We start from the raw sequence: 18,526 nt of genomic DNA, 5'->3' as shown, positions 1-18,526 counted from the left end.
ATAAATGTGTTTTATATTAAAAAAAAATTTTCATAATATACTCATTGGTAGAAAATGTAAAATAAAGATTAATTAATAAGTTGAAATGATCGAAAAATAAGTTATTTAAATTAATCATGAACTCTAATTTCGTTTTTAATACAGTTAATGTAGTTACAAGTACAAGTACGTGTCTGTTAAGTACTTCTTTCCAATTTTAAGGACATTTGTAAGCTTATAGTTAACATATCTAGAAAAATGTAAATTTGGCTCTTAGTACAGTTTGGTTTTGTGCTATCCGAATTCCCTAAAATGCCCACCTGTTAGTTTTGATAATGGCCAGAACTCAAATATCAAATTTCATGAAATCCCATCCATTCCTTCCGTAGATATGGTGAAAAATGTAAAATCGGGCCGCAAATCAGTTTTCGAGCCCTGATGTTTCCAAAAAATTTATATGTTCATTGTTTTAATACGAGGAATTCATATATTAAATTTGAATGAAAGCGGTTGATTATTTCTCTTTATATTCACAAAACTGTATATTTGGCCCGTAGTAAACGTCTAGTTGCCGATGCCTGATTTCTTCCAAAACATAGGAATTTTCGCGGAGGATCGAGCAAAGCTTATATATGAAATTTCAAGTAAATCGGTTGAATACTTTCTTCAAAATGTTCAAAAATGTAAAACAGGCCCGCTAAAAAGTGCAGTTCCCGAGACCTGATATATCCCAAAAGTTGATCAATCCGTGCCATGGTGGAAATAAACTTACATGTAAAATTTCATCAAAATCGGTTCAGCAGAACTTGAGATACACGCGTGCACACACAGACCGACAGACCGACAGGTTGCTAAAAATAGTTTACTTACACTTCCCCACTATGGAGAAGTGCATTCCCACCGAAAACTCGATATGCAAAATTTGTTGCCATCACATAACCTACCTATTGTTTACACAATACGGTCGGTAAAAATTAATATTTTTATACCAAAGGAATTGACACTTTCCTATTGTTTTAATTCTTTTAGCTTTATAATGTATTTTGGACTGAAGAGAAGTGTAATTGTGTCTAAAAAAAATTTCTAGTAAAGAGATGTTTGTTTTTTTTCATCATAATTTCATTTCTTGTATCTTCTAAATCTTCTGAAACTGAACTAAATATAAAGGTTTTGCACTATTATTTTGTATATTAATTGTATTAAGAGAATTTTTAAGATATGTATGTGATTTTTTTTAAATTTTCTATGGAGACATTTGATTAATTTTCTGCATTATGTTCAAACATTTTTCTTTGAAATTATTTCTGAAATCATGAGGTAGTTCTACAATTGCAGTATTGTTTTTATTTTTTTCTTAATTAACTTCATCCATTTCTTATTCCATATCATTAATTTTTTTTTCAATAAGGAGTTTTCCTTTAAGATTGCTTGACTACATCTACAAATTTATTATTGATAAATTTTTGAGATTGCCTCATTTCTGCAATCGCCACACCTAATGTTTTAATGTAAGTAGCTTTATTTTAAGTAATTTATCTATATTGTCATTAGATGGGTCAAAGTCATTGATTGATCCATGCAACTGTATTAATTCACTAGAAAATGCTGGGCATGAAGAACATTTCGAAAACCTATTTTCAATTTTAACCATCTCGTAAATAGTGAAATCTATTTTCCCACATTTAGCACGGAAAAGTTGGCGACAACCACCACTGCATTGTAGTCCTTCCCATAACACTCTTTTTTGCATATCGGAGAAATGCGCGCCATATTTATGTTTTTTATTATTATTGTTTGTGGAACGATTAAACGAAAGAATAATGTTTTCTCTCCTTGATATTTCGACGGTTCCGGATATAACTATTGAATCTCAAAAACATAGGTTTCCAGGAGATCAAAAAAACTTTTCATTTAGTTATAAATAGATATTGCAATGAAATTAAAAGCAAAATATTGGAAATAATTTTCTTAATAGGTCCTGCTGAAAATTTATTTTTTTTTTATTTTAATTAAACTATTTAAAATTAAATTTTTCTTTATAATAACCAAAAAAATGTTAATTTACACTGTACGTCGACATACAACCGCCAAGTAAATAATAATTTTAGTGTATTTATATTTACAATAAAACATTCATCAAACTGTGTGCGGTATTAGTGTATGTCGATGTGCAAAATTTATTGTAAAATATTATACTATGCTTTTATTGTACATGTAGGAAGAGCTAGAACAAATGCATTTTTTATGAAAATATTGTAACTCTTTTTACAAAAACTTAATATTTTGTGATTATTATTGCAACTGTAGTTAAAACTTATATTTTTTCAAGCAATGTAAATGTAAGTCAACAAATAATAGAAGTTTTACGATCTCTAATTAATGTACGTCACTTTAGCATAATATAAAAGAAACTGAGCTTCTGCAAGTGCAAATACAATATTTGAAAACCTCTTGAGCAACTTGCAACAAAATTTTTATTTTATATTTGTTGAATTTCTATTAAAGTTAGGTTTACAAAAATTTGCAGGTAAATGAGAATGATTATAGAGAAAGGAAAGCTTTTATTGTAAGTGTATTTAGAATAGTTCTTTTTGGAACCGTCGATTTGTTTTTGATGTTTGTCTTTCGTTTTTTTTTTCTTTTTTATTAAAAATTCTAATTATGCTCAAATGAATTCAATGTTAAGATAAATTTGTCATAAAAGTAAAGTAATTGTATTTGGTTTTAAAAAAAAGTTATTTAAAAAAAAATCGCAAAAATACTTCCTTATTCTTCAAATTATTCGACCATTAAAATTTAAAATTTAAATAGTTCACTGTAACAGTATATTTCGCTATTTTTATGTCCGTACGAACGTATGTTCGTAGGGTATACTAAATTTAGATTACGGTTTATAACGCTAAGAAATAACGGTCTGAGATATAGACTCAAGTGTATGTTTTTGATCCGCATCGATCGATGCTTGAATATATAGATATCGGATCGATGATCGAATCGATTTAGCTTTGTCTATTCGTATGTCAGTTCGTCTGTTCCAACCATAACTCAACAACTAATTGGACTAAGTTCACCAAATTTTCACAAATGATTTATTATAGTATATATAACCCTATTTAAATTGGATATGATTGGGGTACTGGTTCGAGTAGCTGCCATACAACTTCAAAATTTATTTGTCTATATCTCAGAAAGTATAAAAGCTGTGGTACTGAAATTTCACATAAACGAATATGTTACTAGGGTCAATGTGTTTTATAAAATTTGTGGAAATTGCTAGGCTTCTTCTGGTGGCTGTCATACAACTTCAAAAGTTATTTGGGTATATCTCAGAAACTATAAAAGCTGTGGCATTGAAGTTTTGCACAAGCAAATATATCAGTATGTTCAATGTGTTTGATACAAGTTGTTGAAATTGTTTGGCTCTGTCTGATAGCTGTCATAGAACTTCAACAGTAGTTTGGCCATATCTAAGAAAATACTCTGTGACACAGTGCCGAAATTTTTTCTAAATTAATGTGTTAACACGGCAACTTCTTTGTCCCATAGTCAGCTATGGTATGTTTATACATAGGATAACAAATTTGTACGGGTGTCACAGAGTTGACAGGGCCAACTCTATTTTTTCTCGTCTTATGTCGAAATTAGAAAATTAAAAACAAAAATAAATAGCTATGCTTTTTTAACTTTAATAATTGTGTAAGTCCTTTTTTTTTCTTTTTGTGGTATACAATATGTTCAATTATTTGCAAATTAATAGAATTTTTTATTTAAAAAATTTTTTCTACTTCCCGCTTTGAGAATACACAACCTTCCGCTTCTAGATAATTGTCAAATCGAATTTTGATTATTTTTAGCAACCTGTCGGTCTGTCGGTTTGTTGGTCTGGGTGAGCACGTGTGTATCTCAAGTTCATCTGAATCGATATTGATGAAATTTTATATGTAAGTTTATTTCGACCATGGCACGGATTGATCAACTTTTAGAATATATCAAATTTCGGGAACTGCACTTTTTAGCGGGCCTGTTTTACATTTTTGACCATTTTGGAGAAAATATTATATGAACATCATATATAAGCTTAGCCCGATCGTTCGCGAAATCTCCTAACTTTTGGAAAAAATCATGCGTCAGCAACTGGACGTTTATTACGGGCCAAATATACATTTTTACATATATCAAGAGAAATAATCAACCGATTTCATTGAAATTTAATATTTAAATTCCTAGTACTAAAGCAATAAACATATAAGTTTTTTAGAAGGATCAGGGCTCGCAAACTGATCTGCGAGTTCTGGTTGTTACCGAAACTAACTGTTGAGCATTTCAGGGATTTCGGGTAGCACAAAGCGAAACTCTACTAAGAGCAAAATTGACATTTTTCTAGGTATGTTAACTATAAGCTTACTAATGTCCCAAAAATTGGAAAGAAGTATTTAACAGAGATTTTTATAATAATTTGTAACACTTTCACTTAACCAGGCAATACACATGTTGGTCAGTTATGTGCTAATCACATCAAATTTTTTTAAGTTATAATAAATTTTATTTTTAATCTTATTAGATAATAATTGCATTCTTCTAATCGGTTAAAACTTCCAAAAAAACATTCTATGAACAGTTAGGCAAAATAGATTTGAAGAGGCAAGTAAATCATTACGACTCGAATTAATTGTTGAAAATGTTGGAGGAACCTATATAAATTCAAAATTACAAAAATAACATCAGAATCTTCACACGTAAGAGTAAGAGGTTTTTAATCAGTTTCATCTAATATATGTTCCCGTGATGGAAGTCTAATAGAGTCAGAAGCCTTAAGCTGCACACAGAAAATTTGTTAGCCACAGAAAAAGTTTTCTTCGCAGCCTCGAATTTATTAATATTTAAGACATGAGTACAAACGATTAAGAACACAAGGGGCAATAAACTCCTTAGACCAAGTAAACCAAAGCATTTTATTTACATAAATTATTAATAAATTGTTACGCAAACAACTTCATTAATGGAAAAATTAATATAAGAGGGTCTAAATATATATCATGGAGAACACACCATAATGGTAATTTTAAATAAGGACTGACACTTAACTTAAAGCTAGTTGAACTTAAAACGAAAATAGGGTTTCATGAGTTGGATGAAAATGAATATTTAACAAATTGTGACAAGTTAAACTCGTTGCTATCCCAAATAAAAAATCTTAGGACAAAAAGAGACGCAGTATAAATAATTATATTTAAGAATGTAAGATAACCGTTTTTTTTTTTGAGAATATTACTGGAAATGATAATCTTTTTTCATTTATTTTACGTTCAAGAACATTATTTTTACATATTTCATACAGATACAAATGTTATTTCAAATGTGGTTTATTGTCAAACACTAACTCAATGCATTGGATATCACTATAATATATTCATATACGCATGTTAATAATATGTTTTCATATTTTATTAACAAGAAATACATACCAATAAAGGAATATTAGGAGTTATCACCTTTGTATTTTTGTCAATACTTAATTCAGGAACAAATTGTAAGATTTTTTTATGTTGGTATGAGACTGTCAAATTGTCATAAAAATTTACGTTCACTTTCTCCATATCCTCTCTGTAAAAGATAATATAGAAATGAAAATTAATAATATTTGAAATTAGTAAAATTTTTACTTATTACCTAAAAATTTTACTTATAGCAAAAAGCTATAATGAGAATATTTTAAGCGTTTTAATGTTCAATTTATTTGATTAACAGACATGTTATTTAGTTGTTCTTATCTAGTAAAAACCGGTGTCATAAAAGCATTTTTTAAAAAAAGTATTTTATAAGTTTTTATGGGATGCTAAATTCCAATTTTCCTAATTTTTTATTTTTTACTTTTCTTTGTTTCCGCAAATTTTTGTGAAAGTTTTTGAAACTTCCAAAATACTTTTCAAAAATTTTTTTCAGCTTCTCAAGCTTTAATCTAAGTCATTAAGAGTCAAAAAATCTTTTATGGTGCAGAAGATGTAGCAGAAAGTGTCGTGGAAAAAATGCAAAAAATGAGTAAAATTGGAATTTTCCTAAAATTCGAACGCTTGTATTTCCAAAAAATATGTAAAACCAAATCATCGGCTTTTTTTGTTTCAAGCCCTTCAATAGCCCTTACAAATTTCTTTGTTCCAAACCACTACCGTTTTTGGAACGGAAGTTACAAGCAATGAAAATTAAATGTGTTAAAATTTCGATAAATATTAAAATTAGTGTATAGTTCGAAAACGAGTTCGATTTGGCACTATGTTCTGAATAAAAATTTTATTTATTTTAGACTCTCTACTCAATGGTATATGGCTCCTTATTTGTTGCTGAATCACCCTGTAGCGCCTAAGAATTTCCATTAATCCGTTCCGTAGACATGGTAAAAAATGTAAAATCGGCACCCAATCCGGCTTTGAAGGCCTGATCTTTCCAAAAACTTTACAGATTCTTTATTTTAACACCCCTTATTTAAATATTAAATTTGAAGGAAATTGGTAGATTGTTCCTTTTTATATACGCAATAATGTAGAATTGTTCTGTACAAAGGTCCAGTTCCAGAGGTCTGATATCTCCCAAAAGTTACATTATGTATGTATGTACTTCAAATATTATTTCTTATTGATTGAACGAAAAATTTCGTTCTTGTCTTCTTTTGGTTTAGACTCTTTAATTGCAGTTCCCACTCGTCCAGTTTCTGGTTTTTGTATTGACCATACTTTTATAAGGAAATACAGAAATAATAAAAATGAGCTTATTGCTGATGTATTAGACTTGGGAATTACAGATCATTGTATGTTAAGTTTAACCATACCTAATTGCGCTTTCAATTGTAAATATTTTAAATTTGATTACAAGTATAAAACTGTTATTAACTATAATAAACTGAGAAATAGGTTGTTATTTGAGTTTTGGAATGATGGATATTTTCCTGATGACCCCTCATTAGCGTATTTACGTTTTTATGAAACTTTTCATGAAAAGAATACCCAGGAAATTAAAACCTTGGATGTCAAATAAACTTCTGACTTTGAAAAAAACGTAATTGCTTAAAATTAAAAGTAAAAAAAAATCCTAATAGGAAATGTTTATTGGTTAAGTATAAAAATCTGTTTAAATCGATAAAAGGAAAAATCAAGAGTTGTAAGAATAATTATTATTTAACGAAATTTGAAGCTTCTACGGGTAATCCGAGAAGGGAATGGAAAATCATAAATTCTATTCTAAATAATGATTGTATAAAATTTGCTTGAGTATTAATAATAATTTGGTTAATGATCCTAAAATTTTGGCCAACTATTTTAATAATTTTTTTGCTGAAATAAGTGTAAACTTGACATCTGATTTAGATAATCATAATTATGATTCGTGTGTTTTGAATCTGAAAACTGATGGTTTTCAAAGGGTAAGTTTTGGTTTTGAACTTTTTACTCCAACAGAAATTTATAAAATTATTAGGAGGTTAAAAAATTCGGATTCTGTTTCAACTGGTTCATTTTCAAAAACTTTGTTGTTTTATGCTATGTTTTATGCTATATTTTTAACTTAAGTGTTTTTAATGGAATTTTCCCAAGTGGCCTCAAAATTGCTGAGGTTTTTCCTATTTTTAAAAAAGGTGATTCACAAAATCCAAATAATTAAAGACAAATTTCGCTTTTACCTATTATTTCCAAAGTTTTTGACAAAGCCATAAAATCAAGGATGGTTAAATTTCTAGATAAAACTAATTTTTTTAGTAATTCCCAATTTGGGTTACGCCATAAATTAAGGACAAAGGATGTGTTACTAAAATTTTGCAGTGAAATCTGTGAAGGCATAAATGATAAATATTCCTGTGCAGCTCTGTTTATTGATATAACCAAAGCATTCGACACTGTTTCACATGATCTTTTACTGGAGAAAATATATAATGCTGGATTTAGGCGCTTTGTGTTTGCTCTTATCTTTGTAACAGGAAACAAAAGGTTAAAATCGACAATGTATTGAGTGATTTTATTGAAATAAAATGTGGAGTGCCTCAGGGCACCGTTTTAGAACCAATTTTATTTCTTATATTTATTAATTCATTACTAAATCAGAATTTTAGAGGAAATGCCACAGCTTTTGCAGATGACTGTGCTTTCACATACTTCGAAAAAAATATAACAGAAATTACTGCGGCTTTAAATTATGATTTACATTTAATTAGAAGTTGGTTTTTCTCTCATAATATGATAATGAGCAACAAAACTAAATATATCATATTTAGCTTAACACAGAGCTCTATCACCGACTGTAACTTATTTTATCATTCATCCAGCTGTTGTAAATTGGTCAGATGAACTATAGGATGAATTGGTCAGAACACTCACGTTATTTAAATAATTATTATTTTATAAATATTATAAGAAACATTTTTCATCTAAGTTGGTACTGTTCTATAAATGTTTCGAGAATGGCCTATTTTGCACTTTTTAATTCTAAATTTCAAATGGTATTGTTTGTTGTAGCGGATCCTATTTTAATAAGATATGCCCTATTTTGATTACCCAGCGGCATTGCATTAGGATTAGGAATAGATTTGCACCTAGTTTTCCATTGTTTAGGAACTTAAATGCTATGCCGCTTCGGCACCTTTATTTTTGTAAATCTTTAAAAGTCTTATTTATGCGGTCTGGCTACTTGGTGCAAAGGTTTTATTCTGGTTATAACTTGAGAATTAATAATATGAATATGTCAGTTGTTCCAAGAGCTAGACTTTGTCATTTTCCTCATTTCTATATCGCAATTGCGAATTAAATTTCGTTTTTTTTGGAATTTTTAAATTTTTTTTACTTTAGTAGGTTTCTTGTTCTCCCCACTACAAATAAATTGATGAATTAATTAAATTTAAATTTGTATATAAGGCACTTCGTCACTTGTCTTTCAATCGCAATAGATAGGGCCATCTTTATTTTAACTTTATTTTATTATTAAGTTATCTATATATTTGTTAACCATTTAGTCTTAAAAATTTTATATGAGAAATTAGGAAAACAAATAGATAAATAAAATAAATTTTAAAATGTTCAATTCTAATATATTCATAATATTTACATACATATATTTGAATAAAATTAATATTTTGTTTATGGCTAAACCTTTTCTTTATTTGAAAAAATTATTTCTGTATGTTTACCCATGATTCTATAATTATGTGTTTAAAATTTCTCGCTACACCTCGTTGCGTTAACATCTAATTTTTGGCTTTGTTTTTATTTTCTTTTTATTTTTCTAATATGGCGGTAAATTGTTCAAAATGTGGCACTTTGATCAACAATAATTTAAATGTAAAGTGCAGTTCACTTTGTGAATCGATTTATTGCTTAAAATGCTCTAATATTACTAATAGCGTTTTAGGACTTATAAATAAAGAAAATTGCAATATTTCTTGGCGATGCGACTCTTGCTTCAGTATCTCTTTTCGTGATATTTTGGTTAAGTTGGATAATTTATCTAATGAATTGTCATCCATCAAAAATACCATTTTGAAATTATCTAAGCCTGTTTCCAAGGATCCTGTTTTAATCAACACTATGCCATCTAACATTTAGCTAGATAAAGTGGAACTAAGTTCAGTATCTACGGATATAAATGCTAATAATGTAAGTGAACAGTGTAATCCCAAACATATTGCTGTTTCTTCACTTAATGATCATGAGTCTGAAAGTGCTACTGTGGATGACCACGCCTGTAATTTGGTTGTTGTACAGCGCCAAAAATGGCTTCATGTTTCTCGTCTCGACAAAAATACATCATCTCAGAATGTGATAAATAATGTATCCTCTAAGCTCAAGATTGACCAATCAGTTATCAAGTGTTTTAAATTAGTAAAAAAGGATGCTGACATTAGTCAGCTGAATGCTATTTCATTTAAAATAAGTGTACCTGAGGAATTTTACAATATTATCAAGGCTACTGAATTTTGGCCATCAGGAATTGAAACAAAAGATTTTATATTTCAAAAAAACTCATCATCAGTTCAGCAAAAACAAATAAGTTAACATGTGCCACATTAAATAAAATTTCTAATGTAGCATACAATTCTTTGTCGCTTACTACATCTCTCTCACCAAATTCATCATCACCGTTATATTCTCACGCACACAATAATACCAGTGGTATTAATTCATGTCTCTCATCTGAAAACTCATTCAATACGGCAAATTCTACTTTCTCTGATGACAATTACTTCAATTTATATTATCAAAATACGAGAGGCCTACGTACTAAAACTAATGAATTCTACAGAACTGCATATGATAATTTCTTTTCTGTCATTGCTTGTTCTGAAACATGGCTACACAATGGAATTTTTTCTTCTGAATTATTCGATGAGTCTATTTATTGTGTTTATCGAAAAGACAGAGATTCATTAGCTACAGGTCGGCGACTTGGTGGTGGAGTATTACTAGCTGTGAATTCATCTTACTACAGTCAACCTATTACTCTTTTAAATCATGATAATTCAATCGAACAATTATGTGTAAGAATTACTTTTAATAAGTCTAATATTTTTTGCAATAATATTTCTAATACAAAGAATTTATTTGTAATTTTAAGTTATATTCCCCCAAATAATGAATTTGAACTTTATAAATTACACATTCAAAATATTCAACATATTTTTGATTTAAATTGTGATATAAATAATTATTTTTGTATATTGGGTGATTTTAATCTACCTTCAATATCATGGCAATATATTGATAATAATGTAAACAAAATTTTAATGCCATTTAAAGCTAATTATTGTGATTCGTATGTTGTAGATTCATTATTTTCACTTGACTTAGCTCAAATCAATAATATTTTTAATATTTTAAATAAATTATTAGATTTAGTTTTTATCTCTAATGATATTAGTTTTATGATTAATGAATTTGAAATTCCTATTGTAAAAAAAGATTTATATCACCCAGCATTATTAATTAAGCTTAAATTTTTTTAATGATTTACCTGTTGAAATTGTAAATATTCCACAATTCAATTTTAAATTTGGTGATTTTTCTTCGTTAAATAGTTACTTGTCTCTATTTGATTGGCATGAAATTTTAAATGACAAGCTTTGTTTAAGTAAATCTTATAATGAATTTTTAAAAATTTTATTTTTAGGTATTTCTAAATATATTCCAAAGAAAAGTGTAATCAAGTCTCGGCATCCACCTTGGTATAATAAAAGGCTTCTTTCTTTGAAAAATGCGAAGAATAATGCTTATAGAAAATTTAAGCGCAGCTCGCTTTCAGCAGATAAAATAGTCTTTCAGAGGTTGCGCCGGGAATTCGATTTTTTAAGTAAATTTTTATATAAAAACTATATTTTGGCTTGTGAATCGAATATGAAGTCTAACCCTACATTTTTTTGGACATACATCAATGCGCATAAAAGATCTTCTGGTTTTCCTACTGGCATTTTTTATAATGAATCTATAGCTTCTGATATTCAATCAACATGTAATTTGTTCGCTAAATACTTTGAATCTGTTTATGAAAAATCTAATATTTCTCAGTCACTGGATTATAATGACGATGTTCACCAGGTTCTAGATTTAGGATATTTGCAATTGACTTACGGTGACGTTTATGATAAGATTTCCCAATCTGATCATAACTTAAGTACAGGTCCAGATGGGATTCCAAATTCTGTACTAAAAAATTGTATATACAGTATATCTGAACCTTTATTAATAATTTTTAATAGGTCTTTGAAAGAAGGTGTTTTTCTTGATCAGTGGAAATTTTCTAATATTTTTCCAATTTTTAAGAACGGTTCAAAATTAGATATTAGAAATTACAGACCTATAGCTAAGTTATCCGCTATTCCAAAGATATTCGAGGCTATAGTCACTGACAAAATTTATTTTTTAGCCAAGGAAATTATTTCACCAAATCAACATGGTTTTGTCGAAGGTAGATCAACCAGTTCTAATTTATCAATTTTTTTGAACTCAGTCTACAATGCAGTGGAACGTGTTTTCTAGGTGGACGCTATTTTCACTGATATATCTAAGGCTTTTGATAAAGTAGATCATTTTAAACTTCTTTCTAAGCTGCAAACACTAGGTTTTCATGGTACAACTTTGAAGTGGATACATTCTTATTTTTCAGAGCGCAAAATTTCTGTTAAAATCTCCAATTGTGAATCTTATTCATTTCTAGCTACCTCTGGATTTCCTCAAGGAACGCATTTGGGTCCTTTGCTCTTTCTTTTATTCACAAATGATTGTGCTTGTCATATTGACTGTTCTATTTTATCATTCGCTGATGACACAAAATTGTTTTCTATTATTAGATCAGTGGAGGATTGTCATCGGCTCCAGTTAAATATTCATAAATTTTATAACTGGTGTTCTTCCAATGGTTTTATGTTAAATGTAGAAAAATGTAAGGTCATGAGATTCTATAGAACAAATAATTTCATTAATTTTAGCTATAGGGTGAATAATTTTATATTAGATAGTGTCGTTGAAATAAAGGATTTGGGGATAATTCTGGATAACAGGCTTACTTTTAATCCTCATATCGACCATGTAATTTCAAAGGCTTTTTCTATGTTGGGCTTTATCAAGAGGCAGTCTGCACATTTTTCTGATCCCTATACATTTAAAAGCTTATTTGTCTCGTTGGTCCGTCCTCACCTCGAATATGCTGCTCTTATTTGGATGCCATCGTACGAAAATCACATAAAGCGTATTGAATCTGTCCAGAAGAATATGGTTCGGTTTTGCTTGCGTAAATTTAATTGGGAGTTGAATACCACTGGGTACATTGCCAAATGTAAACTCATTGATATTCAAACTCTTGAATGTAGACGTAATGTTGCTTCTGTAATGTTTTCTTATGATGTTTTATCTGCGAGAATAAATTGCCCAGAAATTTTGAATTTATATAATATTTACGCCCCAGCACATGCTGTCAGAAATCGTCGTTTTCTATATCTTGATTCGCATAGAACTAATTATGGTTTTTGCGAGCCTATAGTTGTTTCTCAACGTTTATTTAATATTTGTTCCTCTGAAATTGATTTTCATTCTAATAGAGATAAAGTTATAAGAGATGTCACCAAATTTTTCAATAGTACTTAAGCTTTAATTTTATTATATACTATATACATATAATGAATTTTGTTTTATTTGTTTAATTTTTTCTTTACTTAATTTTTAAATAAAAAAAAAAAATTTTTGCACATTGCTTCACGGTTTTGATTTATTTATTTAAAAAAATCGTTAGGAAGCTATACAAAAATACACATACATGCTATGTATAACATTTTTTTGGAAATTTTTCTTAAACTTTTATATCAATATTTATCTTTAATATATTTAAAAAAATAAAACAAAAAACTTTAAAGAAAATATAATAAAAAATTCTAATGTGGTCAGCACATAACCGACCACAATGTGTATTGTCTAGTTAAGTGAAAGTATTACAGAATAATTATAAAAATGACTGTTAAATACTTCTTTCTAATTTTTAGGGCCTTAGTAAGATTATAGTTAACATAACTAGAAATATGTAAATTTGGCTCTTAGTAGAGTTTCACTTTGGGCTACCAAAATTCACTGAAATGCTCGGCAGTTAGTTTCGGTAACAACCAGAATTCAAATATCAAATTTCAAGAAATTCCATCAATCCGTACCGTAGATATAGTAAAAAATGTAACATCAGCCCCCAGATGAGTTTCCAAGCCCTGATTTTTCCAAAAAATTTACAGATTCAATGTTTTAACCCCTCGACTTTAAATATTAAATTTCAATGCAATCGGTTGATTATTTCTCTTTATATACGCAAAAATGTATATTTAGACCATATAGTAAACGTCTAGTTGCTGACGCATGATTTCTTTCAAAAGTTAGGAGGTTTCGCGGACGGATGAGCGAAGTTTATATATGAAATTTCAAGAAATATTACTGAATATTTGCTTCACAATGTTCAAAAATGTAAAACCGGCCGGCCAAAAAGTGCAGTTCCCGAGGCCTGATATACCCCAAAATTGATCAATCTGTGCCATGGTCGAAATAAACTTACATATAAAATTTCATCAAATCGGTTCACTCAAACTTGAGATATACGCGAGCACACATAGACCGACAGACTGGTTGCTAAAAATAGTTTATTTACACTTTCCTACCATGGAGAAGCATGTTCCTACCGAAAACTCGATATGGTAAATTTGTTGCCATTACATAACCTACCTATTGTATACGTAAAAATTTAAAAGTAATCCAAAAAAGTAAAAATACGACAATATTCCCGCAAATATCGATCTAATTACCTTCTAGTTATAAGACTAACACGTTACCCACTAGGCTACCTTACATTTTCATTTCTAATTCTTTATTTTACTCCTGTTTCATATAATTTTCAAAAACCAACCTATTTATGTATATATAAAGTAGCTGCTTCTAAGGTGTGAAAAAGTATGGGTACTTCTAGAGGGGCCGGAGACATCGGACAAGAGGCATTAGACAGGGTTTTGTGAGTAAGGTCCAAGAAAAAGCAAGAATTCCACCCGCCCTCCTCTTCACCCACACTCGCGGTGCTTTGTGATCGGTTTTTACAAAATGGTACTACATTTCATAGAGGTATTTTTTATTTACTTTTGATAGTATAAATATTGTATATAAATTAGGTTTTGGTCATTATTATAATTAAATTAATCTAATAGCCTTGCTTTAAGTAACGTATGTACGTACGCCTTTAGTTATGATCTGCTGCAAAATGTATTTATAACAAAACATGTATATTTATGTATAACATGTATATGTAAAGTGTACATTAAATTTCTTCACAACATATTTTTAAGAAAAATTTTAGCGATCAAAATGTTATTTTATTGTATTAGTTTCAAAAAAATATTTAGGGGCTGATATTAATTTGTAAGCGTTTTTATTAGGAACAAAAAAAAAAAAAATTATCAATAAAAAAAAAGGTTCCTCTGACCTTAAGACCTTTTGGATAACAATCTTATGCCCTATATATTATTAGTATTACCTAATTATACAATCACGCATTTTATTTGCATGCATTATAGAAACAGAGACATATGTATATGGCGAATTAATAGTTGGGTATACAGTAATTGATCGCTTAAAATATCTCACACACTGAACACTATAGACACACTAAAAATATAGTAATTTAAAGATTAAAAAAAATAAAGTTGGGTCAAACCAATGGTTTATATTATAGAACTTTTACCTTCAACAATTCTTGAAAATACTGCTTTTAAACACAGTCTAGTAGATATAATACACTATTAAAAATATTTCCATTCTGTCGGTCTGTGTGTGCACGCGTGTATCTCAATCTCAACGAAATAAACTATTTATTAGTATTGAAAAGCTGCTAAAACTGCAGGCTCCTTCAATGGGGGGTCTAGAAGAAAAACGGTATTAAACATTTGGAAAAAATGGATTTTAGATAACGGTAATTTTAAACGGCTATTTTGTTTTTTTTTAGGGTTAAACTACAGTATAACGCGGTAGCAGAAGCAAGCCACCGCCTTTCTGCGTTTGCAAAATTTGAAAAATGCTTATGGTTTCATTACAACAAATAGTTAAAAAGACCATTTTTAAGGTTTTGTGGGGCTATAACTTTTAGAGGGGGTGAGATAGGTAAAAATTTTGCTCTACGGAAATAAGTTTCTAGTAAAGATCTATGTACGTATAAAATTTCAGCTTTCTATCTTCAAGAGTATAGAAATTTTGTAAACATGTCCACAGACGGACGACAGGACGGAGTGAAACTAATAAGCACTTTTTTCCAAAAAATTTTTGGAAAAGTGCTAAAAATTGAGTTAACTAATGATACATGAGATAACGTGTTAGGTGCAGTCAAGGTAGTAAGCCTGTCGTATTTATATCTAGAGCATATCTAGAAAAGCAATTGTTATCTATAATTTCGTCTTAAATTATCTTTATGATCAGTAATTCTCAACCATTAACATAAGCAATAAGCGATAAATATAATTATGCAAAAATAAAAAGATGTAAAGCAATTTTAGAAGAAAATAATTACGAATTAAAATACAAAACTTACTTGTTTCATACACTATCTAGAAGTAGTATTCTATATACATAAAATAGTTTTCCACAACATACTGATGATAGTTGTACATCAAAGAACGTGGTTATAATATTTCTTCTCATACTTTAGTACAGTAATAGTGCAATAAACGAGAATAGTTATCAACTTAAAATTCCATTTCCAACGTATCATGAAGACATTATTACTAAAGGTATCAGATATCATATCAATATTTGAGCGGCATTTGAATCCACTATTAATAAAAAGAATATATACTTCGGAATATACTATGGATAAAATTCAAAGATTATATCCCATACATTTTCAACAATATACAATTATAATTAGGTTTAAGTAGATTATATTATAAACGAATTAGAAAAGTAAGAAGTAAAAATCGATGTTCATCGTTATGTTTAGAGGTCATCGTTATGTTTAGAGGTACGCTTAGGAAAATAAGATTTTTTTTTTTCTACTATTTTTTTTTTTCCTCCGACAGTGGGGGAGCGTGACTCCAACTCTGAAAAATCACCTTAACTCTAAACGGATAAAAGTGGTCCCACAGACCAACTATTAACTCCGCGCTAACTTGGTTTTTCCGTACAAGAATTAAATACCTTCCATAAGGAAATTGGTATTTCGTGTTAAATCAAATGGTCTTGTTCGTTTAAGTCTTTCTGTCATAACGCTACTGTCTAGCAGCCGAGCTGCTTCTATATTTGCATGCTGCTACATATTTACAACTCCTAATTTCATCCACAACTAAAGGAATTCCTACGTTCCTGTGGATTTCACTGTTACGTATATACCATGGCGCATTTAACATGCTCCGTAGAACTTTATTCCGGAAGGTTTGAATTTTGTTATTGTGAGTCTTCTTGGCGCAACCACACAGTTAAATGCCATATAGCCATATTGGTTTAATGATTTGGCTATAAATTAATATCTTATTATCAATTGGCAAAAACTATTGCCTCCTAGACTTACGACCTAGGAGCCAATAATTTTCTCTATATTTATTTTCTAATTCTATGTTTTTTCTTTATATGTTCTTTCCACCTTAGCTTGACATCTAAAGTCATTCCTAGGTATTTTGCTGAGTTAGTTGCTACTTTTTTTCCATTTAAGTTAATTTGTGGTGGATTCACTATTTTCCGATTGGTGAAGTTTATGTAAACCGATTTTGCTTCATTCAACTTCATTTTCCAATTTCTAGAAATTATTTCAGGAGACTTTTCCATTTTTGGCTTCTTTGTATTATTCTGTTTAAGTCAGTTCTTCCTCGTCGGTTTCACTTGCGCATCTTTCTTTTTCTTTTCTGATGATGCAGATTTTATTTGATTTTTTAAATCTACATTCTCTGCCTGTAACTTGCAGATCCTGTTTTGTAGCACCTTGCAAAGACTCTCTAACTCGGTTATTCTCGAGTCCTGAGTATCCAATTTACTCTCCTGTATAAGATGCCTTTTCATATTACCCTCTTGAGCTTTTATTTTTTGTCTTCTGCAAACTTATTACACTTTTTCTCAGAGTTATCATCCGTAACTCTACCATTTTTCTCTGCAATCACCAATGGGGGTGAACGCATTACACCCGATCTCCTTCTAAATGGATCCATCAACGCCGATCTACTATGCAATAAGTGGTCTCCTCCAGAATCCAAGACCAGCCTCCGAAGAGTGTGGATTTTTCAACATTCCACCTGGGGTACTCAATCCTTGTGTTTTGTTCATTGCATTTGTTTGTTTTATTTCGGAGTTTTCTTCTTCTAGCTTTTGAGAATAATTCCCTCGTGCAAGGCAGCACATATAATTTCTGCCGCCTTTCAGGGATCAGTAGCACACCAGAGAGCCGCTCATTGTGAGTCGGTCGCGTCTGGATTTCCATTTAGATCTTAGTGGACTCTTACCACAAGCATACCTTACTGCGGATATTTCGTGGTCCAATTCGCCGGGTAAGAAAAATAAGATACAATTAAATGACTTTAAAAATAACGCGCGTAATTAAAAATTGCTCAAAAGAACAAAAGTACGATATTCAACCGAGTAATTCAGAAATAAAACCTATTTACCTGAATATCCAGGTCAAATATTACATATACATAAATATTCACCAAACTGAAAATAATTTATTATAGCCGTAATTTATAACATTTCCAAATATCCACAAGTACAAATTATAAATAAACATATGAAGGTATTAAAACCATTGCGTTAACGTCTCTTTGTATTTGGAGTTCCTAAAATCATTGTTATAGACATTGAGAAAGCATTCAATTCCGGTTGAATAACGTGTATGGTTAAAATGTATTAGGGATACAAATTTTTAAAACAGCACTTTATAAAACTATGTATGTATATATTTACTAAATTTAAGATTTCAATTTGAGTTTTTCTTGTATTTTTATAATTATTTGTAGAAAAACTTGAACAAGTCTGATATTTTGGCTAGAAGTATTATAAACAAAACCTCTGCATTCAAAATTTTTCAA

General features: G+C 29.6%; 1 protein-coding gene across 3 annotated transcripts in view; it reads right to left on the bottom strand.

Annotated features, from left to right (window-relative positions):
* The window catches only part of LOC129616338 (lysosome membrane protein 2), a 79,006-nt gene that overhangs the window by 25,560 nt on the left and 34,920 nt on the right, over window positions 1–18,526 (bottom strand). For 2 of the 3 annotated variants that reach the window (XM_055531954.1, XM_055531956.1), the window contains exon 4: window positions 5,445–5,583. In XM_055531954.1, the coding sequence (XP_055387929.1) occupies window positions 5,445–5,583 (139 nt within the window). The remainder of the gene's footprint in view (window positions 1–5,444; window positions 5,584–18,526) is intronic. The other variant, XM_055531955.1, reaches the window with a different exon arrangement.

The sequence above is a fragment of the Condylostylus longicornis genome, unplaced genomic scaffold (genome assembly GCF_029603195.1).
Source record: "Condylostylus longicornis isolate FDR11 unplaced genomic scaffold, ASM2960319v2 ptg000184l, whole genome shotgun sequence".
NCBI classification, from domain to species: Eukaryota; Metazoa; Arthropoda; class Insecta; order Diptera; family Dolichopodidae; genus Condylostylus; species Condylostylus longicornis.
The sequence above is the reverse complement of the archived record's forward strand: the minus strand, read 5'-3'. Positions and strand labels throughout refer to the sequence as shown.